At 39.7% G+C, this 26049-nt stretch overlaps 1 protein-coding gene and 1 long non-coding RNA gene across 14 annotated transcripts in view; both read right to left on the bottom strand.

Moving 5' to 3' along the window:
- The window catches only part of CPQ (carboxypeptidase Q), a 440125-nt gene that overhangs the window by 289225 nt on the left and 124851 nt on the right, over positions 1 to 26049 (bottom strand). For all 13 annotated transcript variants that reach the window (XM_057308086.1, XM_057308090.1, XM_057308083.1 and 10 more), the window contains one exon: positions 11229 to 11436. In XM_057308086.1, the coding sequence (XP_057164069.1) occupies positions 11229 to 11436 (208 nt within the window). The remainder of the gene's footprint in view (positions 1 to 11228; positions 11437 to 26049) is intronic.
- Positions 16079 to 26049, bottom strand: part of LOC130542950 (uncharacterized) — a 32653-nt gene continuing 22682 nt past the window's right edge. Inside the window, exons 2-3 of the long non-coding RNA XR_008957881.1 lie at positions 22447 to 22550; positions 16079 to 16203 (exon numbers count right to left, since the gene is read on the bottom strand). This is a non-coding gene — a long non-coding RNA (uncharacterized LOC130542950). The remainder of the gene's footprint in view (positions 16204 to 22446; positions 22551 to 26049) is intronic.

Genomic DNA, 26049 nt, shown 5'->3' with positions numbered 1-26049 from the left:
CTGAATCTAATAATGAGGAAATAACAATTCCAAACTGAGAGACATTGTGCAAAACAGCTGCCTGTATTCTTCAAAAATGTCAGTGTCGTAAAGTATTAAAAAGGCTAGGTAAGAGTTCAGATTAAAGGAGACTAAAGATACAGGACAACTAAATGTTAAGGACGTCCTTGATTGGATTCTGAAATTGGAAGAAAATAAAAAGCAGGGACGTTACTGAGAGCGAGGAACAACTGGAGCAATCTGCATATGGATAAACTTTGCATTATGTAACAATGTAAATTTCATAGGTATGATGAGAGTGACAACACTGCATTATGTTAGAGAAGGTTCTTGTTCTCCTGAAATACATGTTAATGTATTTCTGAGTGAGGTGTCTTCATGGCTACACCTACCTCACTTTCATATGATTCAGAAAAGGAGAAAGACAGAGAGAGCAAATGTGGCAAAATATTAAATAATAAATGTTGATGAAGGGTATATGAGTGAACACAGAAAGCAACTGATAAATTAGAATTCACTAACTTTAAAACTTTTCCTCACCAAAGACTGCTAAACCAAAAAACAAAACAAAACAACAAAAACAAGGAATAGGCAAGACGTCAACTGTGAGAAAATATTTGCAAAACATATATCTGATAATGCACTTGTATCTAGAATAAATGAAAAACTCCTACTACTCAATAATTTAAAAACAATCCAGTTGGAATGGCTGGGTGGCTCAGTTGGTTAAGCGTCTGCCTTTGGCTCAAGTCATGATCTCACGGTCCTGGGATCGAGCCCCACATCAGGTTCCCTGCTCAGCGGGGAGTCTGCTTCTCCTTCTCCCTCTGCCCCTCTCCCCAGCTCATGTGCGTGCCTTCTCTCTGTCTCTCTCTCTAATAAATAAATAAAATATTTTTTAAAAAATCCTGTTATAAAAGGGGGGAAAAGACAGGAGCAGACTCTTTCACAAAAGATGATTCAAAAATGACCAATTGTCACGTGAAGGAGTGCTCAACATCATTCGTCATAAGGGAAATGAAAATCAACATTTCAGTGAGGTACCAGCACACCCCCACCAGAACGGCTAAAATTAAACAGACTGACAGCCCAAATTTTGGTGAGAATGTGGATCAGCCTGAACTTTCACACAGGGCTGGTGGGAAAGTAAAATGGTACCACCTCTCTGGAAAAAGTTAGGCAATTTCTTATAAAGAGTTTATGAGTCATTTAATATTCTTTCAATTTTTAGCATAGATTGATATCACTCCCCCCAAAAAAAAGTTGGGGAAAAAATCTGTGATACTTTAGAATGTGGCTTCAGAAAACAGACATGATTCAGTATGTATCTATTTCTGGTGGGTTCTCTATTCTTTTGATCTTAGATGGTTTCTTTAAATAATTATTCACTCGCAAATATCTCTCGTCAGTACCTGTCAGTGTCAGGCAATCTCCTGTGTACTGAAAATATAACAGTGTAGAAGAAGGATGCAATCCAGTCCTCATGGAATTTATATTCTTATGGGGACAAACATACTAAACAAGTAATAATAGGTAGATAGACAAAAGTTACCAAATGTTATTAGGATTCTGAGCATACAGAAGAGGTACTAGGTAAGAGAATTTGAGGGAAAATGCTACTCTACTTGGGATGGTCAGGAAAGGCCTTTCAGGAAAAAAAAAAAAAAAAAAAAAACCTTTCAGTTGAGATCTATAAATTGAAAGGAAGTCAGCCATAGAAAAAGCTAGGGAAACAGAATTCTAGACAAAGGAGGTCAATGAGTACAAAGGCCCTGAGGTGGAAAATAGCTTGGATAGCATTTAAAATAGAAACTTGCTGCATCTCCATCAGCTGGCCACCAATCGCTGGTCTGAGTCACCACAGCTTTAACACTTACATGCGAGAATAATTTCAAGCATTCAGTGTGAGGCCAGAGTGGGGAGAAAAGATAAAGAGCAGTTTTAAGCCAAAGACTGAAGGAGACGAGAGTAGTTCCTGAAATCAGGAGATAATCAGAACCAAGGTCTCTGGAGCCCACACTGTAGAGAATTCTGGAGTTCTGCTTTTTAAGATAAGTTAGTTCAGATCAAGCTACCTGCTCTGTCCTATCGTGACCTAATGATGACAATGACAATATTGACCATGATCAAAATAAGATGTCAATTATAATTCACTGAGTGCTTCCCATGTACGAGGTCCCATGTCTAGTGCTGATCTCATTCCATTCTGTTGACAACTCTAGAGGTAAACAGTATTCTCCCCACATTACAGATGAGGATACAGGCTCCCAGTGGTTAGGTAGTGTATGTAAGGTGGGCCACACAACCTCTAAGTGGCCGAACCTGTGTTTGAATCCAGGTCTATCTGATTCCAAACCCCACAGTATACACTGTCAGCTTTGTTAGCCTCCAAAATGTCCCTAGTAGTACCTTCTGGTTGGCACTTTCTCCAGAAGGCTAAAGAAGCCAACAGGTCATTTGGATGCAAGAGGAGTCAAAGAGTTGTCTTTAGCTTTCATGAGAGAGAGGACAAAAGCACCCGCAACGGCGAAAGACTGACTAGAGGCTACTCGGGAGTCTTCTGATTCATACCCTACACTAGGCAGTTTCCAAAGGGAACTGCATAAGCAAACAACATTGTCATAATCCTGAAACCTGAAGTCAAAATGCATTAATTTCTTTTTACCACTAGAGAGTCAGGAAAACATGCCACGGTGATGTGATTCTTAAGCTTGTGCTTTCAATAATCAGAAAGCTGGAAAATAGAAGGTGAACATTTATATACATTTTAAAATTATGAATGCAAAATAGCAGCCAAGAACAAATTTTTATATCAAGGTTATAAGCAGATGAAAAATGACAGTCAGTACTAGGAATGCAAACAGACCATTAATTATAGAAGCCGCACAAAGCACCAGAGTAATATGCAGTTTGCAACACTTTACCAAAATTTACATAACTATATAGTCTCCTCTCAGATTCCAGAGATTCTATTTTTGATAAGTAGCAATTCAAAAGGTTAGTCACCTCATCTATAGTATTACTCAACTTCTATGAATGTGAAATGGTGACACCTTGAATTCACATGTTAGCAAACTAGATAGGCTGCCCGTCACTCTTTATTCACTCATTCCAGCGCTACTGTGTGCCAGGCCTTGAGAATGGCCCCCGGGACACGACGATGATGAAGACACACAGTACGCCCCCAGGAGAACTTCCAGTCCAGAGACAGAAACAGACTAGCAAACACGTCACCCCGAATTTGGACAAACTAAACAGGTGGAGTTCAAATTGACAATATGGTGCTAGGTTGCAGAGTGCAGAGGGCTGCAATGACAACAGTAATAGCAAATAAATTATTTTTTTCTCCTCCCTCCTTTCTTCCTTTCCTTTTCTTCCTCCTTGCCTCTCTCTGTCACTCCATACTTCCCTCCTGTCCTTCCTCTTTTTGTCAATAAGTATATCCAGTCATTATTTAACAAGACTATACAACATTAGCACTTTACACGTATGTAAAACTATGTGTCAGGCAATACCAACATCTCATTTAAAACCGCACAAAACACCAGGAAGAAAGTAGTTATTTCCTCCCACTTTACAGATGAAACTGAGGCACAGAGTTTACAGTTTGCCAAGGTCACACATCTGGCAAATGGCTAACAAAGATTCCAGAAGTGGGGGTGGGGTCAGGAGTCATTGCCCGATCCTATTCATTATAAGGAAGTGTGCCTTGTCACACCACCTGAAGCAATAATAAGATTTCGGTGATTAAAGAACATTTTGGAATTTCTAACAAAGGCCTTCTAAAAAGAATCTGCCTTTCAAAATCAGAGAGAGAGGAAAGAAAAGGATGATGAGAAGAAAAAAAAAATCGCTGCGTTCAGTGTGGGTCTTCTCCGGTTCCCCCCTCGGGAGCACAGTGGCCCTCTACCTGCAGGAATGATGAGAACTGGCATTCTGCTTGATTACTGTGCATCTGTTACAAGCCTCAGAGCGGATGAAGCAAAAGCAACGTAAGGCAGGAAAAGGACCTACTAATGGAGGCTGGCCCAGTTGCCTGGTTTTGAGTCACGGTGGTATGTATCTTCCTTATTTTGTAATCCCCAGCAGGCACATATGCCCCCCAAATTGCAACGATATTTCAAAACAATTTAAATCAAGCTTGATAGCTAATTATGCTAAGGTCACGCCAAAGAACCAAACCACCAGGACATCAAAAATGCAAGACAGTCTAAGTGTGAAGTAGCAGCATTAATTTTCTCCCATTAAAAAAGCAACAGGAGGTGGGGGGACAAGCTTTTTTTACTCTCTGGGAAGAACTGGTTTTCAAAAATCATCCAAAACAGACCTCTTAAGACATTTCACCTCTGCTCGGAATGTTTTAAGCTGGCCCTCTGATTACAAAAATGTTCATGTTAAATCTCATCAAGAAGCTTTCTTAAGATGAAGAATGTTTTATAAATTGTAATGGCTTTAATCAGAGCCTTCTTTGAAGCTATTTAACCCTACGATGTAGCCCAACCAGCACTTCAATTAAGTCATTTATCGGCTCTGTATTAATTATCATTATAGGGATTGATTTATAGACTTTTTCACAGCTCTCTCACCAGATGGTATAACATTGTCCCTCTCCAACGCTCCATAAACATCACCTGGATTCACTCGTCTCTCTCTCTCTCCAGCTGAATGTTTAATCAGATCTCAGCCATCCTCAAACTGGATTGCTGCTCTTCCTCCCTCCTCTTCACTGTCTTCTATTAACACGGTACATGAAGGCCAAGTGATATAAAACATAAACCAGGAGAATTTACAAAGCAAGTTCTAGCAACAGCTCATCACCACCTCCATGCATTCTTACCCAGCGCGGTGATGCAATTCTCACAGTGAAGTGGAGGGAGAGCCTTTTGCTTCCTTAGCTGATTAAAACTTACGGTCTGTTCAATTATCTGGGGCAATGGAGAAAATAACTAGGAAAGAAAACGTGTATTTGGCAATGGGAGTACAACAGACAATTTGGCCTCAGTAGAGTTACCTTCTGAATTGCATTTTACTTGGGCTTACATAAAAATTACTTTGCATTCTTGAGCTCGCATGTTGAGAAGGCAGGAGTCCCAAAGTGTGCTGCATTGCAAGGAAGCCAGCCTAGAATTTTAAATTGCCTTGGGTGATCCAAAAAGTAGATAATAGAGAAATGGAAATGCTTACCTGTTCCCTGTTTTTTTCTTACAAAATATAAAAGCCAGGTTAATGGAACTTCCCACGGTTGCCTTAAACTCAAAATGTCTAAAAACCAAGCTGCTCATGTTGCCAGCAATCAGCTCTGTCTCCTGACCCCTCACACTTCTCATCATTCTCTAGTCACCAAGCTAGGTGGAGAGAAACCGGGAAACTTCCACAACTAGAAAGGGTACATCCCATCAACTAAACAGACTTGGTGGCTTATCCAATCCGTTGGCCTGCCTTATGGAACATACTAGATGTTGCCAGATCTGGTTTTTCTCTAAAACCCACAAACTCCTATTTCTATGTAATTCTCATGATTTTTAAATATTGGGCTGAACTGAACACAGATGCATCCCACGGTTTTTGATTCTTGCCTTACAGTAAATTTCGACCCTTCCTCCTGTTCCCCTTCAAATACAACCAAGTACTGATCACTTTTCCACACTATCCCTCTTTGCTGTCTCTCACTTTCCATTCCCACTGCCATCATTGATGCCCTCATTATTTCACATTTGCATTATTAGAGCACTATCCTGGCTTTCCTTCTCACAGCAGGCTATGCAGTCACCAGATTAATCTCTCTGAAACAGTAGTTCCCAAATTTTAACATGCATCAGAATCACCTGAAGGGCTAATTAAACCACAAGCCCCATCCCCAGGCTTTTTGAATTTAATGGGTCTCAGGTGGGGCCTGATAATTTGCATATCAACAAGCTCCCAGGTGAGGTTGATGACGGTGTTCCAGAGACCATCTTTAGAGAAACATTGCTCTAAAACAACTCTACCACATTCAATGATTCCCCATTTCCTCCACATAAAACTCAAAACTCCCCAATTTGGTAGTCTGGATTCTTCATAACCTGGTCTCTTCCATTCACCCCCAAATTACATCTCCCTGATCTCCTGTGAAACCTTCTGGCCCCGGCATACTGGTCTACTTAGGTTTTACCCAAGTGCATCATGCATTCCCACCTTGATCATGTATAGAATGTCTATACACCCCCCTTCTCTTGCTCAAGTTCAACTTCTTTGTTGAGTGTACCCAAAATCTACATCCTCTATGTAGCCAGCCCTAATCAGATTTCTGCTATCCCTTTAGACTCCAAAGCATTGGCTCTTCAGGTTGCTTGGTGCAATCCAAAGGGCATAGAATTTAGAAACAGAGACTCTAATTATGAATCCTAGTTCTTTCATTAGCTGTGTAACTTGATTATTTAAGCATTCTGAACCTGTTTCTCTTTCAGTAAAAGAGATACCAATTATCTGCCTCTATCGGATTGCATAAAGAATTAATTAAAACAAACTATTTAAGCCTTCAGAGATGCATAGTACAAACTAGTTGCTAAATAAATGTCCATTTCTTTCCTTCATTCCTTTCCCCATCACTCATTTAGCACTAAATATAAAAAGAGATTACATTAGTTTTATATTTTAAGCTTACCCTCCTCTCTTTTAGCCAGATAGAATATTTCTGAGGGACAAAAAACATGTCTAATTCATTTTAATAACCCTATGGCTTGGCAACTTCTGAGCACTGGTAAGCTCTCAATAAATATTTACTAAAAAACTAATTAATCTAGGAAATAATGTAAGACAAATGTTTCCTCTGCAGAACTTAAATTAAAAATTAATTTTATCCTTAAAATATCCTCCTATGACAAAGGCAAAAGGTATTTTACATACAGAAAACCTAAAAAAGATCTAATGAGAGTCCCAGTTGATACTTAATGGTGAACAAAAGAAAAGTCACCATAAAAAGCATCTCTTTGAAAAAAAAAGAAAAAAAAATCTCTTTGAAGTATTTGAGCACAAGAATACTAATAATGGCAATACAGAGCAATGACAACAATGAGCCTGGAGATATTGAAGGCAAGAAGTAACGGACGTTTTACAGATGTTTCTTAAAGACATCTGTCATGTAACCATGTGACTGTTGTATTTCCAAAATGGCTGACAAATACTGTTAACTGCACTGCAAACTGGTCAAATACAATTTCTGCCCTTCAGCAGATTCTCTGATTTTGAAGCTGAACAGAAACTAATTACAATTTATATTCTGTTCTCTAGTGTTGCTGATCTCTATGCTACTCCTAAACGGAATCCTGTGTCACCACCCCCACAGAACTATGTGTGAAATGTCTGCTAGAGAGAAGGGAGTGGTTTTAATCAATTAGCAATTCAAAACATCACTGTTCATGAATGTTGTGGCAGAAAAAAGATATTATCTGGCTTATAGGGCACCTGGATATTTTCCTTAAATACAGAGCAAAGTGCTCTAAAAATTCAAGTAGTTTTGAGCTTACTATACGGAGCCCATGCAGTTTGGTCAGAGAGCACTTAGAATCTGGTCACCTGGTTTGTCATAAAAGCCCTGCCATGACTGACTATACAATTCCAAATAAGTTCTTTCCTTCGACAGAACAGTTCCTGAGTGACTATTATGTAACAAACATACTAGATGATGGAGATATAGAAGTTTTAAATATATATAAATATATGTTTAAATATATTAAATATAATATTAAATATACACATATATTTTTTCATGTTTTTCTGGAACTTAGAGTGGAGTCAGGTGATTCGGATGGACTGGAGAGTTTACCTTTCACTGAGGGCATAAGGGCTGACCAAATTTCCCAGCCTCCACATAACTTCATTCTGGCCAGTGAGACGTGAGTAGAAGTGAGCTGTGCCTCTCCAGACCTGGCCATGGAAAACCTCCTGTTTGATTTTCGACTTTCTCTATCTTCTTACTTGCCAACTGGATGCAAAAGAGGACTCTGAGGTCTTAGAGGTGATGGTGTCACAAATGGAAAGGAGCAGAAGGCCACCTGCTGAACACCCTCTTGGAACCATTATGTGAGCAGTCAACTCCTATTGTGTTAAGTGACTAAGATCTGAAGTTGTTACAACAGCTGGTGTACCCTACCACACCACGAACCACAACTACCCCTGAGACATTATTATACAGAGTATGCACAGGATGATGTGGGAATACCAGAAAGAGGCGGCTCGCCTGGGCTGGAGTTAAGTATCAGGGAGGGCCCCCAGAAAAAGAAACACTTATGATGAATCTTGAAGGACAGTATGAGGCAGTGAGGAAGAGGATAGAAGGCTGCAAGAGAGAAAGCATATGCAAAGTCATGAAACCTCGAGGAAACGTGGTACGTCGGGAAGTGTGACTCCTGACCACTAGAATGCGGAGTGATGTTGGGAAATGGAGCTATTCAATATGTGTTTGCTGAAATGACTAATAAAGAGCAGAACCTAGGAGACATACTAATTATCAGAAATAAGGGCAGAGAAAAAAAAGTACTCAAGAACCATCTAACTTAAAAGGCAAAACAGATGACACTCTCTTCCCTGAGGGAGGAAATGCAGGATAAAGAGGTAAAAAGATGAGTTCAGTTTTGAAGAAAACGGAAGTGCAGATAGCTACGGAACATCCGAAAGATGTATCAGGAGGTGTTGGGCTGTAAGGGCCTAGGGCTCAGGCAGCGGTAGGGGAAGGAGAGGTGGGTTTGAAAAGTGTCCCAGCAGAGATGGTGGCTGAAGCCACAAGCATGACAGGACTGCTCAGGGAGAATGTTCAGAGTGAGAAGCCAGGGAGACAGAAAAGGAAGAGGGAAAGTGGGCAAAGAGGGAAAGGGTGAGAGCAAGAAAGAGAAAAAGAATATGAGAAAGAAGTCGTAGAAGCCAAAGAGAAGAGATATTTAGGAAGCAGTCAACAGTGACAAAAGCTTCAGAGAGGGGAACTAAGATGATGGCCTGAAAAATGTCTGTTATCCTTGACAACTAGGGCTGCTCTTTGTGACCTTCATAGGTTCCATTTCAATACTAGCAAAGCCAGATTAAAATGGTCTGCAGAGTGAATGACGGATAAAGAATTAGAGACAGGAACATAAAATAATCTTTAAGGAAAGTTAGCTCTAAGGAGCAACTAGCTACAAGTGGACAAAGAGGCAGAGTTTGTTTCACTCTCGTTTTATTTTTCAGGATGTAAGACTTAAACATGGTAATATGCTGAATTCTTCGAACTTTTATTTCTCTATCTGTAAAATGGGAATAATAATGTCCCTTTTGCTCGGTCCACTAAGTTGTCATAACAAGTAAGATGACACATGCGAAAGATTCTGAAGTAGTATGTAAAGGACAATGTTATTATGTATTTATAAATGTCAAAAATACAAAGTTATAAAAGTCAAGAGTCCGGTGAAATATGGTTAGCTATAAAAATCAATGAAAAATTATAATCCGTCTAGATCTAGAAATATGAAGAAAAAGAAAAATGTCTTTTTAATATACACTATAAGTCATTGACCCCAAATATTAGAAGCTAACAATAGATGTCTACATCTTATGCTGGGCAAAATTTTTCTGGGCCTCCTAGGTTATAGCCTTGGTTTCCAGATGTCTTCATTAAACCAGAAAAAAAATGTCAATTAACCCTGGCAGATTGCAGTATACGAAGTCATTTGGGAGTTTATTAGTCTTTTGAGTAGCAGTTCTTAAATAAATATTTTTGGCAATCACCCAGTTTCACAAAGTAATAGTCTAACTCCATAATTTAGATCTCATGACCAGTGAAACCATGGCGAATGGCCACAGCTTGCTGAGGAGTCTGTTATTTTAAGGGGCAATTGAGGTATTCTGGGAAGTAAGCTAGCCAGTTTAGGACTTCCCTTCTGGGAAGATTAACAATCCAAAAGAATATGGTCCAATGATTATTTCACTAGTCCCCAAACCTTTAGACTCTACAAAGAACATTATTTTAGCACTAAGACATCAGTGGAACTAGTTTCTGTCTTATAAAACTTTTAAAAGTGGTTTTAACATGTCCCATCTTCCTCTCTGGGAAGATATCTTATCCACATAAAAGAAAAATGTCCCTTTCCTTTTTTTCTCGTGCTTTTGGACAACTCCCTTCTGACTTGGTTTCCTATGTGCTGGTATCCCCTCTCTAATATTATTTTCAAGGGTGCAGCATGCTAATTAAGATCAAGCAGCGGTGTCTCCAGCTCCAAACAAAACTCGTGTAGAATAAATAAACTTTTCTTTACAATAGACACTAATCTGATCTTGAACCCAAAAAAACCCTATCTGCAATTGTTTCTTTATGCCGTGTTCTCTTTTTTTTTATCTTTGGGAGCTCAGACTGTGACTAGAATGGTGCTTCTTTTATCCATGTTTATATCAAATACTTCACCCTTAATGTGTGACACTACCATATGTAGCATTAAACTAGGCCAAATGTCTACAGGTCAAGTCTTGGAACTTTTATCCACTGCAATGCTAAATTTTATCCTAAGACTGAGGGTCAATAAAGCACTTCACAAGTACCTCAATCAGAACTGCAAAGAAAAAGACGAAACTTATGTTGCCCTTAAATGCCACAAAATACTTACACAGACCTTTGCAGAAAATCAAGTATCTTTCATAAGTTCATCTCATTAATTCTCAAAGTAACATTGTAAATTTGTAATTCTTCATCATTACTGATTCACAGAGGAGAATGCCAAGACCCAAGGAGTTTAAGAACATTCCCAAGGCCACATATGTGTTCGGGAGCAGAACCAGGTCTATATCCCAGATCCTCTGCTTCCTCCTCTCTTTCCACTATACCACAGACAACTCCCATCACGTTCCCCACTTTATTGTTATTTCACTTCTCTAGCAACAATGGGAAAAGGCCTGGCTTCCTCTGAAGTCATTAGGAATCTTTGATGAAACACAGACGTGAATTCAGTTCTCCCTCCAATGAAAATACATAACATATTGGTTACATAAGGAATGTTATGGGGTCATCGTGGATGTGGAAAGCTTTTTAAAAGAATGTACAAACAATGCTTGGAATCCTAAAAAGGCCAAAGAAGATGTTACAAACAAATGACCAAATATGGAATGGGGGAAAATTCTGTAAACAATCAGTATTTTCATTTGAATGGTTTGTTTTTATTTCATAAGGGCCCCTCTTCCATGGACAATCCTGGTTTTTTAAAGAATTTCAAATGAATACCATGACCAACCTGTAGACAGAGAAGGAAGCCACTGAACGAATCAGGGACGCCAAAGCCCCGACTTTGGCAGCTTCCACTGCCCCCCGGACCCGGTACTGCACTGTCTTCGAGTAGTTGACGTAAGGCTGATTATAAACAACAATCTTCCCTCTTGCTTCTCGGGCCCTTCTCTGCAGTTCCTTGAAAGAGGTCACCACCAGAACTTCTGCCGTAATGCCTGCAAATAAAAGTCATACAGGATTAACTTATGGTTTCCGACCAGCCAGGTTGAATCGGCACACAAAAGGTCATACATGCTTTATCTGCTACATCTGACAAACTAGTCTGAGGACATCAAAGTCTTACAATGATCTGCCATGGGAGAAAGACTGCAGAGGTTAGCCAGTTTCCCAAGAGAGAGAAAAGGCATTCAAAATAATATGACGTATGACTCAGAAGGTTTTTCAACTCACTTGACCAGCTGGTACTAAATCACAAATTACTTGAAAAGATAGCTTTTTACCCCTTCTTTCCCACTCTAAGAAGTGATGAGTTTCACAGAATGACACTAATTATTTATAAAGAAAATGCACTTCAGAAAGCTCCCATTGGGATTAATGAAACACATATTTATCTTTTTATAAAATTATTTTGATATGTTGTTAAATAACCTTCATGGACAGCATACAAAGAATGGCAGTTCATGACGAATGTTCTTAGAAGCCAAGAATCTTCAAAAATCCAACTTTTGACAAATAGTTAATGTAACCTCTATCAAGAACTACAAAAAATCAGCTTGTTTTCTTTCCTCCTTTATACAAAACAGTCTTAAAGAATATGAAAACTTCCCATGCTTCTCGACTTAAAGTACTTGTCCATCCCCAAAACACATCGCTATTCTCCAGATAAAACTTCTGAAGATGTTGTGTAATTGTCCCATAATCCTGTTGTCTCATTTAGAAGAGACATGTCATCTTTCCTCCTATAAAACTGGCCCAGATCTTCCTGATTAGGGAACAGGGTTTCACAGCCTCTAAGAAGTCATTCGAAATTGCCAGACTCCTGAAGATCCAATTTGATGGAGCCATTTGAGTGACAAGGAGAAGATACTCAGCATCAAAGGCCAGGTGCAGTGACTAAAACTATGAAAAGAAAGTGGCCGGCACCTACTGTTTTGTGGCTTTAGCCATGCAGTCATGAAATACGTCAGTAAAAACTGAAGTATCAACATGTATTTGGCATGCTTCCTTAATCTTGCAAAATAGAGAACTAGGTTTTTCTGGAAGGTTAACAGATGTCATTAAAATATTAACTGTTACTTGGAAAATCCTTTGAAAATGCACTGCAGGTATGAGAGAATTCTTGCTTTCAATACAGGCCTCATTGTAATGGACCCTTTGGGCTGGCTCCACTCCTCCTTCTGGTTCCCCTTTCTGGACTCAATTTGTACTTTTACTTTAAAGTGACTGGCCACAGATCTATAAGCATGTCTCCACCAACATTCAGAATTTAATTTATAATAAAAAAAAAAGCAATGTACAATTATAAAAAGGAAGCCACTAGCTTTTCCACATGATAAATACATACATATAAACATACAAGTAAGAGTTCAGCTAGACAGACTTTGAGATTCATAACTTTCTGAAACCTACCTTAATACTTGATTAGTGTTACTGTTGGCGTAATACAAGAATTTTTTTGATGGTTTTCAGTTGTTCATAATGAATAACAGATTCAAGGGTCCACCCAAGGCTGTCCCAGCACTGGGGTAATTTTGGCATCTGGATTACAGCCACTAGAAATGAAGCTGAATTTCTATAAATTTTCATAGGTCGCTGCAGAATTAAAGTCATAGGAGGGTGGTACTTCACCATGGTCTGTGGTACAAGTTCTTTTAACACATGAGAGTGTGACGGTGTCCTGAACAGCCAAAACCCATCCTAGACACCACCATTCCCAATGCAAATCACTAGTAGAAGCTATAGGTCAAAACCTGTGACTGCAAACATGGAAGAACAGTTCAAATTAACTGGTTTCCTTAAAGCTTAGAGTCATCTCTGACTCTTCTCTCCTTCAGCTCCCACATCTAATTAATCCTCAAATACTGATAATTTTATGCCTTAAACATTGATTGAACCCAGGTCCTCTGTTCCACATTCTCACATCAGGCCCTCATTACCTCTGGACTGAGGGCCTGCTACGGCTCCCTCCTCTTCCACCCACCCACCACCACTGGTGCCCCAGGCTCCAGCCCAGCTCCCCCAAACTTCACCTCCACAGAGCTGCCTGAACTACCTGAACTACTGAGGTGTCAGATCAGCCTATGTCACCACCCCAGCCCTGCCCCTCTCCAGCTCTGCTGAAAACCTTCATTTTAACATACCATTCAAAGCCTGTCCCTCTCTACAAACCCAATCTCCCTTCTCTTCTAAGCTCCATCAAAAATGCACTGAGAGTTCCTGCTCTCACCGTGCCAGGACACTCCTCAGCATCTTTGTTCACATTATGGTACATCATGTCTTGTTGATCTCATTCTCCCAACTCCATCATGTGACTAACACCTACTTATCCTCCAGGATGCCATTTTAAGAATCTCTTCTTTAAGAAGCATTCCCTGGCCTCTGATCTCCTGTCTCATTTCCTCCCTGCCAGCCCCAAGAAAGGCTGGCTTATAAACCATCCTCCTCGGGGCTTTCAGAGTATGCTGGGCCTACATGGGCACCGGACAACTGAAATTCTGCCTATTTATGACTCTTTCCACCACGTAAACTGTGATCTCAGGGACTGGGGCTATGTTCATTTTTGTTTGCATCTCCTGGGCCTAATATAGTGCTTGGCATACATGTAGGCAGTCGGTCAATAAACACTCCTTGAATAGCATTGCTCCAAGTAGGGTACCACTGACTGGGTCTAAAGCATTTCCATAAAAGTGCAATTTTACCTTTAAAGTTTGATAGCACTTCTCCCATAATAACTCAGCAGTCTGATTCTCTTACCACCCAGAGCACAGCTGCATAACAATAACCAAGCGAAAAAGGCCTTGGGGCAGTCAGAATAGGAATATAAATTCCAAGTATGAAAACTCAAGGACGTGAACATAAGAAAGCTCCTCTGCTCTCCGTTAGAGCCTCTCTACCCTTACTTCACACAAAATTCTAAATCTAGTATTTAAACCTATAAACCATGAGAAACAACAAATCAAAAGGGAGAGATATGGTTAGGAGCTGATAGTACTAAAAACCCCCGTGTCAGAGATAGGAACTTGTAAAATAACAAACGCTGACAGAAGTTTCTGCAGTGCTGGAGATGTTCTCTGTCTGTGCTAGTGCAGTAGCCATTAGACACATATGGCTATCAAGCACTAAAAATGTGACGAATGTGACTAAGAAACTGAATTTTTAATGTCACTTACTTTCATTTGCAGAGCCGTATGTGAGTAGTAGCTACAATGCAGAGCTCACAACCACTGCGGACTCAGCCGTTGTGGAGGCAAATAGCCAAAAGCATCTCTGTCGGCCCTGAGGACCCTGCTCCATGACAGCTCAGTAACAGACACGAGAGTCATGGTGATGACCAGCAGCCGTCACAGGCCAAGTGGACTGCATTCAGTATCCATCTTTTGGGAAGGCAGGGCATGGAGAAAAAGCATTTAAGGAAGATTTTTGCTCAAATTGAATAAAATAAAACGAGGCCACCGGGAAGACTTCACTCGTCTATATTAGTTGTGTTTTGACACGTTACACAAAGGAAATACTCATGTTCTCCTGCAAACCAGCATGCTCCTGTTCTTTCCCGTGTTCTCATCTCCTTCTCCCCATTCTCCATTCTCCAAGAGAGTACATAAAAACCCCTAAGACCACAAAACCAGTGTCATAATCACACTAAGGTCTGCCCTGACCTCCCTATTCATAAGTGCAACCCACTCTCAGACTCCCTCTCCCTCTTCCCTTGCTTCATTTTTCCATAGAATTTGTCACCTTCCAGCTATACCTACTACAATCATGTAAGTTCCATGAGCAGGCAGAATTCTTTATCTGATTTATTCATTAATGTTACCAAAGTGCTTGAAATGGTGCCCGACACACATTATGTGAAACTCACACACACACACACACACTCATAATCACAAACACATGTACACATGCATATACAGAATGAAGGAAAAGAAACCAAAAAAGAAAAAATTAAAGCATAATAACACCCCATCCCTGATCACTCTCCAAAAACGTATACTTTTCAAGGAACTTGTGTATTTCTGTGGGTCAGGATAATTGACAATAATAGCAATAAGAGCTATATTCGAGTATCTATTGTTTATACTAATGGCCAGAGAAATTGCAAAGTAGTTATTAGGAGGATATTGATATGCAGAGAAATACATTTACACAACTACTAGGTGTCGAAGCTGAGATTTTGAATCAAGGATCATGCTCCTCCTATTAATTGCACTGCTATCTCCCTTCACACATGTACAATAGAAAGGCTCAGTATTTTCATTTTAAGGGGAATAAAGAGGAAAAACAAATAGGTATATAAAAAGTCTTCCTAAGTTACCACTTATTTTTCTTAGCCTACCCTGGATTTGACTCATAAATCAGAGTACTACTGTCACATTAGGTCCTGAACTATTAACAGAGGAGAAGGGAGGGAGACTTCACTCTAGGACAAGAGTCATCAGACTCTGTTAGAGTAATGAAAAGGATTATGATACTTAATTCTGAAGAAAACGTGGGACTGAAGCTAAGAATATTCACATTATAAAGCAAGTCTCTTGGCTACAGCTGATTATACCACAAAAACTGTAAAAATCCTCAGGTGCCTTTTTATTCTCCACACCTAATTTTTTAAATTGATCAATTTATTTTTTAAGCGACTTACCCTGAGCATAATTACTGCTGTGGTCTCCTTGCAGAGACAACAGATGCTGGCTGCTGTGGTGTTGGCTCAGAGATCATTTTTTCTATGAAGAATTTGATAAAGAGACTCCAAGCTTGGTTTCTTCTGACTGGATTCACCCCAAGAAAAGTTAAAAATAGAAAGATAGTGAAGTGAGAATTTTTATAATGTCTTCTGTTATTAAAAGGAAAAGAAAAGACTACAAACAGAAAAACACGTCTCTGGGGCTCAATTCAATGTGGTATGTTTTAGAAAATTGATTCTGATTACAGAAGACTTAGCCTCCAAACAGGAAATACGCCAGCCCCACCCAAGAGGAAGCCTAGCTTCTTACTCTTATCACATAATCTTATGCTGAGTACACTACACAAGATAACTAGGTCCAGTGGAATGGCTGGTTTTTCCTGAGCTCAGTTATGGAGAAGGGAAAATAGTTATTCTTGGAAACTCAGTGTTTTGGCCTGAAGTAGTAAGGAAATTGCAAATTCATGGCAAGATAGATAAAAGAACATCAGAGCAGTCCTTTTTGAGTGTCCATCTGTTTATGGAGAATATTATAATTGTGTAATGTCCTTCTCATGGAAGAACAAGCCTTAAAGATTCAAATTCATTCAACAAATTTACAGCCCTCCTAGTAGATGTGGCTGCTTCATACTGGACATTGGGGGTAGCATGGATTTGACTAATTTTCAGCCCTATTCTTAAAAATTGGAAAATCTGGGCACCAAAAACCATAAGATACCTAGAAATAAACCTAACCAAAGAGGTAAAAATATTTATACTCTGAAAACTATAGAACACTTATGAAAGAAATTGAGGAAGTCACAAAGAAATGGAAAAACATTCCATGCTCATGGATTAGAAGAACACATATTGTTAAAATGCCTATGCTACCCAAAGCAGTCTACACACTCAATGCAATCCCTATCAAATTAACGTCAGCATTTTTCACAGAGCTGGAACAAATAATCCTAAAATTTGTATGGAACTAGAAAAGACCCCAAATAGCCAAAGAAATGTTGAAAAAGAAAACCAAAGCTGGAGGCATCACAATTCCAGACTTCAAGCTGTATTACAAAGCTGTAATCATCAAGACAGTATGGTACTGGCACACAAACAGACACATAGATCAATGGAACAGAATAAGGAACCCAGAAATGGACCCTCAACTCTAGTCAACTAGTCTTCAATAAAGCAGCAAAGAATATCCAATGGAAAAAAGACAGTCTCTTCAACAAATGGTGTTGGGAAAATTGGACAGCCACATGCAGAAGAATGAAACTGGACCACTTTCTTACAGCATACACAAAAATAAATCCAAAATGGATGAAAGACCTAAATGTGAGACAGGAATCCATTAAAAATCCTAGAGGAAAACACAAGCAGCAACCCTTTTGACCTTGGCCACAGCAACTTCATACAAGACTTGTGTCCAGAGACAAGGGGGAAAAAAGCAAAAATGAACTATTGGGACTTCATCAAGATAAGAAGCTTCTGCACAGCAAGGGAAACAATCAACAGAACTAAAAGGTAACCTATGGAATGGGAAAAAATATTTGCAAATGTCTTATCAGATAAAGGGCTAGTATCCAAAATCTATGAAGAACTTATAAAACTCAACACCCAAAAAACAAAAAATCCAGTCAAGAAATGGGCAGAAGACATGAACAGACATTTCTCCAAAGAAAACACACAAATGATTAACAGACACATGAAAAAATCATCAGAGAAATACAAATCAAAACGACAATGAGACACCACCTGACACGGGTCAGAATGGCTAAAATTAACAACTCAGGCAACAACAGATGTTGGTGAGGATACAGAGAAAGGGGAACCCTGCCTCCTACACTGTTGGTAGGAATGCAAACCAGCACAGCCACTCCAGAAAACGGTATGGAGGCTCCTCAAAAAGTCAAAAACAGAACTACCTTATGATCCAGCAATTGCACTACTAGGTATTTATCCAAAAGATATCAAAATAATTACTCAAAGGGGCACATGGACCCCGATGTTCATAGCAGCAATGTCCACAATAGCCAAACTATGGAAAGAGCCCAGATGTCCATTGATGGATGAATGGATAAAGAAGATGTGGTGTGTGTGTGTGTGTGTGTGTGTGTGTGTGTGTGTGTGTAATGGAATATTACTTGGCCACCAAAAAGAATGAAATATTACCATTTGCAGTGACATGGATGGAACTAGAGGGTATAATGCTAAGCGAAATAAGTCAGAGAAAGACAAGTACCATATAATTTCTATGTAGTTAAGAAACAAAACAGATAAACATAGGGGAAGGGAAGGGAAAATAAAATAAGATAAAAACAGAGATGGAGGCAAACCATAAGAGACTCTGACCTATAAGGAACAAACGGAGGGTTGCTGGAGGGGAGGTGGGTGGGGGATAGGGTAATTGGGTGATGGGCATTAAGGAGGGCATGTGCTGTAATGAGCACTAGGTGTTATATGCAACTGATGAATCACTAAATTCTACCCCTGAAACAAATAATACAGTATATGTTAATCAAATTGAATTTAAATAAAGTCTTTTTAAAAATTGGAAAATCTGGGGGAGAAAAGTAGGTAAACAAGAACTTTAAAAAGAGCATGGAATGTGACAAGTCTAAATGAATGTACAAAGTAAAATTTCACAAAATAATAAATTAATTCTGACTGGGGGAAATCTAGGAAGTGTCCTATAAGATGAAACATTAAATGAGGCTTAGAAAACTTCAATAGCCTGAAAATGAAGAAAAGGGCATTCCTAGGAGAAGAACAAGGAAGGGAAGACAAAAATAGACAAAACATCTATTCATTTACAGTGAATAGGAGGCTTCCTGCCAGGCCCCCAAACAGACAAGGAGACACTCTAAAATCTTCTAATTCTCAAACAAGATATTTATGGACCCCTATTCTCACTCTGTGAGTTCCAAGAAGGCAAGGAAAACAGTCTCCTTGAAAAAAATTTTCACCGGGAAAAAATATTAAAATGAGCTATTAGTTGAATGAAAGAAGAGCAAGAGGCAAAGTGCACCCCCAAATGATAGCTGCAGGTGTGTGACCCACCCTCTCCAAACTGTCTCCTGAGATCTGGCTCAAATTAAACCTGGTCTGGTACCTGGAGAGCAAGCCCAGACCTGACTTCAACAAAATCCATGGGCACAGCGAATTACCAGCATCTCTCAAGAGGCAGCTGTCTGGAGCATTGTACCACAAGCCGTCTTGCCACACTGACACCTGAGGACGAGCCACAAGCCAAGTGACTGGTCTACTTTGACCTCAAAAATACAGAACTTACACATTTTGTTGTATCATGGAGAGCTACCCACCACAGGACCTCTGTGGTTAATTCGACCCATCATATAGCATACTCAAGTAGTATGAGAACCCAACCCTGCAACACACAACGGCAACAGTATGGAGCACAGACCAATCCTTAGCAATCCGACCACAGAGATCCCAACTGCTTCCACTGGTCCGGCCACAGCATGAAAGGCAGTCACACTTTGGGGGCACTTTGATTAATTTTAGCAGTTATCACAGGGAGCCAGTTATAGTCTAAAACAGGAGGTGTACTGTGTTTGAAACACAATTGCTTTGGTTGTCTTAAATATGGTTGCTTTGAAACCTGTTTGAACTTGGTTGCTTTCTCCTCAACCCCTGAGTATTTCCTTGTAATGGTGACCAGTGTGAGTGAGTGGGGACTTCCACAAAAAAACATTATTTTCTTAGACATCTGTGAAAATGAGCAGCTGGAAGGTCCTATGTACGTCAGTCAGCTTCCAGTGATATTTAAAAAGGAAAATCTACAGGTCTTAGTGATGGTGGGCTATGGAGGTGAGTTTCTGGCTGCAGTTGACTGAAACAGGACTAGTTATTGTAGTCTGGGGGTCATGGCTGGCTCTGCTGGGAAGGCGGGATCTGAGAAGGGAGTGCTAATAACTAGGGCAGGAAGCCAGGGAGGAGAAGAGATTAAAAACACAGAGCGAGGGAGAGAATGGCACAAGAGGAGGCTGGAGTTGGCAGGGTGACATCACATGGGAGCCCTGTTGCTGTAGTAAGGAATTTGGGTGGGGACAGAGAAGTCAGGCAAATTCAGAGTTACATTTTGAAAATACCACTAGTCTTAGAGTGATGGAAGGCTTGGAGGAGGCAAGGAGAGTATGGAGGGCTATTTAGGGGGCAACTGCCAAATTCTGGTTCAGAGCAGTAGTGGTTGGAGGAGGGCAGGGCAATGGAGAGAAAGTAGACTGGACAGACCACTTCGAGCAAGAGTATGGAGGGGACGCCATTTACTGTGATGGGGAAATCGGCTTTATTGAGTGTTGTACTCCATAACCATATTGCCCAATCTATATAATGATTGCTTTCCCGGGGAAAGTTGTATGTAAACTGGTATTCAGTTATCAGATCACTCAAAACGAAGACTTTTTTTGTTTAATTTTAAGATGAATCCTACCTGTGAAACAACGATCTTCATCTAAAACTTCTTTACAATTTTTCTATTTTCTATACTACGTTATGCATTCTTCCGGATATGCTTAAAACAGGGTATGTCTTGCGGCACCTGCGTGGTTCAGTTGTTAAGCGTCTACCTTTGGCTCAGGGCCTGATCCCAGGGTCTTGGGATCGAGCCCTGCATCAGGCTCCCTGCTCTGCTGGACCCTGCTTCTTCCTCTCCCACTCCCCCTGCTTGTGTTCCCTCTCTCCTGGGCTGTCTCTCTCTGTCAAATAAATAAATAAAATCTTTTTAAAAAAAAACAGGGTATGTCTTTATCAGTAACAAAAAGCATCCATTGTTATGTAAGCTGGCTTGAGTACTGGCTATAGAGCTCACTAGCCTTTGCTCATGAATAAGTTGCTTAACTTTTCCCAGCCTGTAAAATGGGATTCACAGTAATATTGACACCATCAGGATTCTTGCGAGTATCAAATGAGATGACAGAGGTAAAAATTGCTCTGTGTGCTAGAAAGCAACACAAGACTAAAAGAGTAAGGTTTGTAAGGGTTCTGGACATGTATCAAATAGATATAAGCAGAAATCATCTGATTTATTTAAAACTTCACTTCAGGGGCGCCTGAGTGGCGCAGCGGTTAAGCGTCTGCCTTCGGCTCAGGGCGTGATCCCGGCGTTGTGGGATCGAGCCCCACATCAGGTTCCTCTGCTGGAAGCCTGCTTCTTCCTCTCCCACTCCCCCTGCTTGTGTTCCCTCTCTCGCTGGCTGTCTCTATCTCTGTCAAATAAATAAATAAAATCTTTAAAAAAAAAAAAAAAAAAAACTTCACTTCAAAGTAATCACCAGGAATAAAACAAAAATGATGGCTATAACCAGCAAATACGGACCCTACCTGGCTCAGAGCAGAACTATCACACGTGACAGCTCCAGAGGCTATGTGGTTTCCTGTCAGTTTTGACTAAAGCAATCATGTAGGCACTGTATCATAAAGATGCCACAAAAAGCTGGGCAGAGAAGCTGGAGAGGTTTTGTGGGTCTACTTGGCAACAAAAAACACAGGGATGATGGAGGAATGTGTTGTGAGAGGAGCAGGGAAAGGACGTTTCAGAGAAGCATCAGAGGAACAGGACATGATAGAAAAAGATACCAGTGGCCCTGTCTAAAATTATACTGATGTTATATTGTATTATCGCCCCTCCCCTTTCCTGTAAGAGAATAACACATGCCAATCAATTGCCTTGTAAACTGCAGTGTCTCCCTTGGAAGACACCAACGCTGGGCTTGGCCATGAGATTTGCTCTGGCCAATGGAAAGTGAATGGGGAGGGTGTATGGCCACAGCTCAGCAGAAACTTAAAGAGTCACTGCAAGCTTTGATTGTCTTTTAAGAGATCTTTTCCTTCAGCCACAAGAATGACATGTCCCAGATGGGGACTTCTTCAGCCTGGATCCTGGAATGAAAAACATACTTGAGGCAGAAGCAAAGGTGCTACCAAGTTTATATATTTACACGCAAAGTGAACAAGAAAGAAATCTTAGGAGGGGCACCTGGTTGGTTCAGTGGGTTAAGTATCTAACTCTTAGTTTCAGCTCAGGTCATGATCCCAGGATCCTGGGATCAAGCCCAACATCTGGCTCCGTGCTCGGCATGCAGTCTATTTGAGATTTTTCTCTCCCTTTCCCTCTGCCCTTCCCACCTCCTCTAAAATAAATTTTTTTTTTTTTTAAGAAACTCTTAGGAGGTCCAACCCACAGAAATTTGGGGGTTGTCTGTTACCACTGCAATACTGAGTGAGAGCTGACTAAAGTAGGAGCCCTGAATTTAAAGTTTCTATCAGAGCATTTCCTTATCTATAGCTGATGACAGATAAAATATAGAATGAATACATTTAATACCTTAGGGAAGACTGTTCAGTGAAAATTAGATAACTACTTTCTTCCTCCTATCACACATCAAAGTGGTCAAATGATCAACACCAAACAGTAGACAACCAACAAATCTGAAAAAGAACTTAGCAAGTGTCAGTGATTTAACACATGCAGACTAAATGACAAAGAATTTAAATAAGAGATAAACCCTAGAGATCATTAAAATACAGTCTTGGCAGCTTCAGTTAGCTAACCCACCTGATGTCACTTCTAAAAGAAACAAGCAGCCCTATTAAATAATTCTATACACTTTCAATAGATTTCAATATTTCATATCTAAATGTGTTTTCCCTCTAAATTCCATCTCCAAAAACCAAGGGCAAAAATGATAGAAACTGGTGTGCTTATGTTTGTATCAAGTACAAAATAATGTTATTATAGTGTTATATCAGAGAGATAAAATAACTCTATGACAGCTTGGCATTCCAAAATGGGCTTTTTCATTTAGCTATGTTTTGAAATGTTAACTTCCTAGGCTGTTCTTAAAGAAGTAAAACTTGGAGAAAAAATACCGTAACAAAACAGAATTTTTGCCCTCAATAAGAAGAAACCTGACTCGCTTTCACAATTCAGTTTGACACAGCAATTTGCCACGAGAAGATTCTAGAGACATGATGGAAATATCAGAACCATAGGACTTATACATGAAAATTTCCTGAATGTTATTTATTAAAGTCCACTGGCTGGAAAGACATAAATCCAACTATCAATGTCAGTCCCACTACAATTACAATTCAAAGCCATCATCATGCAGTTTAAGCAGGAGAGATTTAAGTACAAGAGCATTAACCACATTTCATTTGTTCAACATCATATACCATTAGGGAATTGCAAATTAAAAACAATGAGATATCATTACACACCTATTAGAATGGCAAAAATCTGAAACATGGACAACACCAGATGTTGGCAAGGATAAGGAGCATAAGGAACACTCATTCATTGCTGGTGGGAACGCAAAATGGCATAGCCACTTTGGAAGGCAGTTTGGAAGTTTCTTACAAAACTAAACATAACTCTCACCATACAATCCAGCAAATGCACCCATTGGTTATTTACCCACAGGATTTGAAAACTTATGTCTAAGAACTACACACAGATATTTATAGCAGCTCTATTCATACCTGCCAAAATTTGGAAGCAACCAAGATTTCCTTTACCAGATAAGTGGATAAACTGTAGTGCTTAAAGACACTGGAATATTATTCAATGTTTAAAAGAAATCAGCTATCAAGCGATGAAAAGACATGGAGGAAACTTAAATGCATATTACTCAGTGAAAGTAACCAATCTAAAAAGACTATGATTCCAATGATATGACATTCTGGGAAAGGCAAAACTATGGAAACAGTAAAAAGATGAGTGGCTGCAAGGAGCTGGGGAGAGAGAGAAATGAATGGGCAGAGCACCGTGGAATTTTAGGGCAATGAAACTATTCTGCACAGTGCTATAATGGTAGATACATATCATTAAACATTTGTCAAAACCCATAGAATGTACAACACCAAGAGTGAAATCCAATGTAAATTATGGGTTTGAAAGATAATTTGTCAATGTAGGTTCATTAATTATAACAAATGCGCCACTGTGAATAGGATGTTGATAGTGGAAGAAATAAATCATCCACGTGCAGGGGGAGTGAGTATATGAGAATTCTCTATACTTTCCCTTCAGTTTTGCTGTGAACCTAAGCTGCCCTAAAAAATAAATTTTAATTCTAGTATAAGAAAGAAAAAAGAAAAGAAGAAAGAAAGAAAGAAAGAAAGAAAGAAAGAAAGAAAGAAAGAAAGAATTATATTAATTAAAAAATGTATAAAAATATATTTAAAAGAAAGTTTATTGCCAGTAAAGCCTGTAATCAGGAATGTCCCAATGGCAAAGGGAAGGCCTCCTTTATGTGGGAAAAACAGCATCTAGCATAGTATTAACCTCACACATTCGATCAACATCTATTGAGAGTTTAATTATGTGCTAAGAATGGTCCTAGGAGACCCAACAGATAGGACCCCTTCTCTCAAGGCATTTCAATAAATACTTGCCATTGGTTAATTTTGTTTCCATAATAATTTTAGTCCCTGTATAAAGTTTTCTTACACATTTGAATCAGAATTTTAGAACAATTGTAACACTTGGGTTGCAGCTATCATGAATCTTTTTCCTAACTGCGAGATCAAAGAACATGTGGATTCTCATACTTGCGAGTGATAGAAAACCCCAATCGACTTAAGCAAATTTCCAATTGGCTTAAGGAAATGTACTGGTGGGGCATGTGGGTGGCTCAGTTGCTTAAGCATCTGACTCTTGATCTCAGCTCAGGTCTTAACCTCAAGGTCATGAGTTCAAGCCCCATGCTGGGCTCCATGATATATATATATCATCTCACCTGACCAGTAGAAGGGCTGGCCTCAGATAGTTCCTGGCTCTTGGTATTGCCCCCTTTCATCTTAAGAATCTGTGTGGTGCTTTGCCCCTTCACAGCTCTAGGTTCTCCCATACCTCATATCCTTATTATACTGCACAAGGAAAGAGGGAGTGTCTCTTCCAGAAGTTCCCATGGGAAAAACAGAGCAAGCTTCATTTTTCAAGAAGCCCCAGGAAACAATTCTGTTTAAAACCATGTGTTATATGCCCACTCTGAATCCAAAACTATGGTCTTGGGGATGGGATGTGCCAAGTACCTTAAGCCAAGCAAGGCCCAACTCTAGACTTGGGTAAGGGGCCAATCCCACCCAAACCATATGGCTGGGAATGGGTGAAAGCCACCCACTCCCAAACAGAGGGAAAATGGATGCTGGGTAGCAAACAACAGATGGCCAGCACAGGGGATATCTCTTGATATTGTCACAATATGTAGTACAATGCTTTTCCCATATTCTGAATTCAATGTATGTTTGCTGTGTTGAATTAAATTGACCATATTTTTCATGATCCACTTTGGCAGAGTAAAGAGCCTCTCAGGCCATTCATCCCGAACCATTCAACAAAATGAATGGGAAGTTTTTGATGAGTTTCTGAAGATCTACCAATTAATGAAAAACAGGTGTCCATTTAACACCATTAATAGTTTATTAATCCATACCAGAAACTTAAGCAGAAATGCTATGTTAATAGAAACATCAATGCAACAGAAATCCATAGTTTGCATGGTTCCCAAGAACCCATGTGGACCACTGATTAGCTCTGAACCATATCTGAGAAGTCACTATTTCATAAAACTTCATGATGGAAAAGTAAAAATTTAAACACTTGCAGGCTTCTCATCAAATTGTAGGGCAGGATTTTCAAATATTTAAAGAAAAAAAAATCAAGTTTGTCTATACTCAATATAAATCCAAGAAGTGAAACGTAATAGTTCCTCAGTTCAAAAGATTTGCATGAAACTGATGATAACAGGAATAACTATTATATGCGTGCTCTGACCAGGCACCATGCAAAGCTATTTACATGCATTTTTCATGTAATCCTTATGCCCCTATGTGGTAGGTATTGTTGTTACCATTTACTGAGGTGAAAACTGAGATTTGACCTATCAGAGTTTGGTTAGTTGCAGATCTGAGATTCAAACCCAGA

The sequence above is a fragment of the Ursus arctos genome, unplaced genomic scaffold (genome assembly GCF_023065955.2).
Source record: "Ursus arctos isolate Adak ecotype North America unplaced genomic scaffold, UrsArc2.0 scaffold_6, whole genome shotgun sequence".
Lineage (NCBI taxonomy): Eukaryota > Metazoa > Chordata > Mammalia > Carnivora > Ursidae > Ursus > Ursus arctos.
The sequence above is the reverse complement of the archived record's forward strand: the minus strand, read 5'-3'. Positions and strand labels throughout refer to the sequence as shown.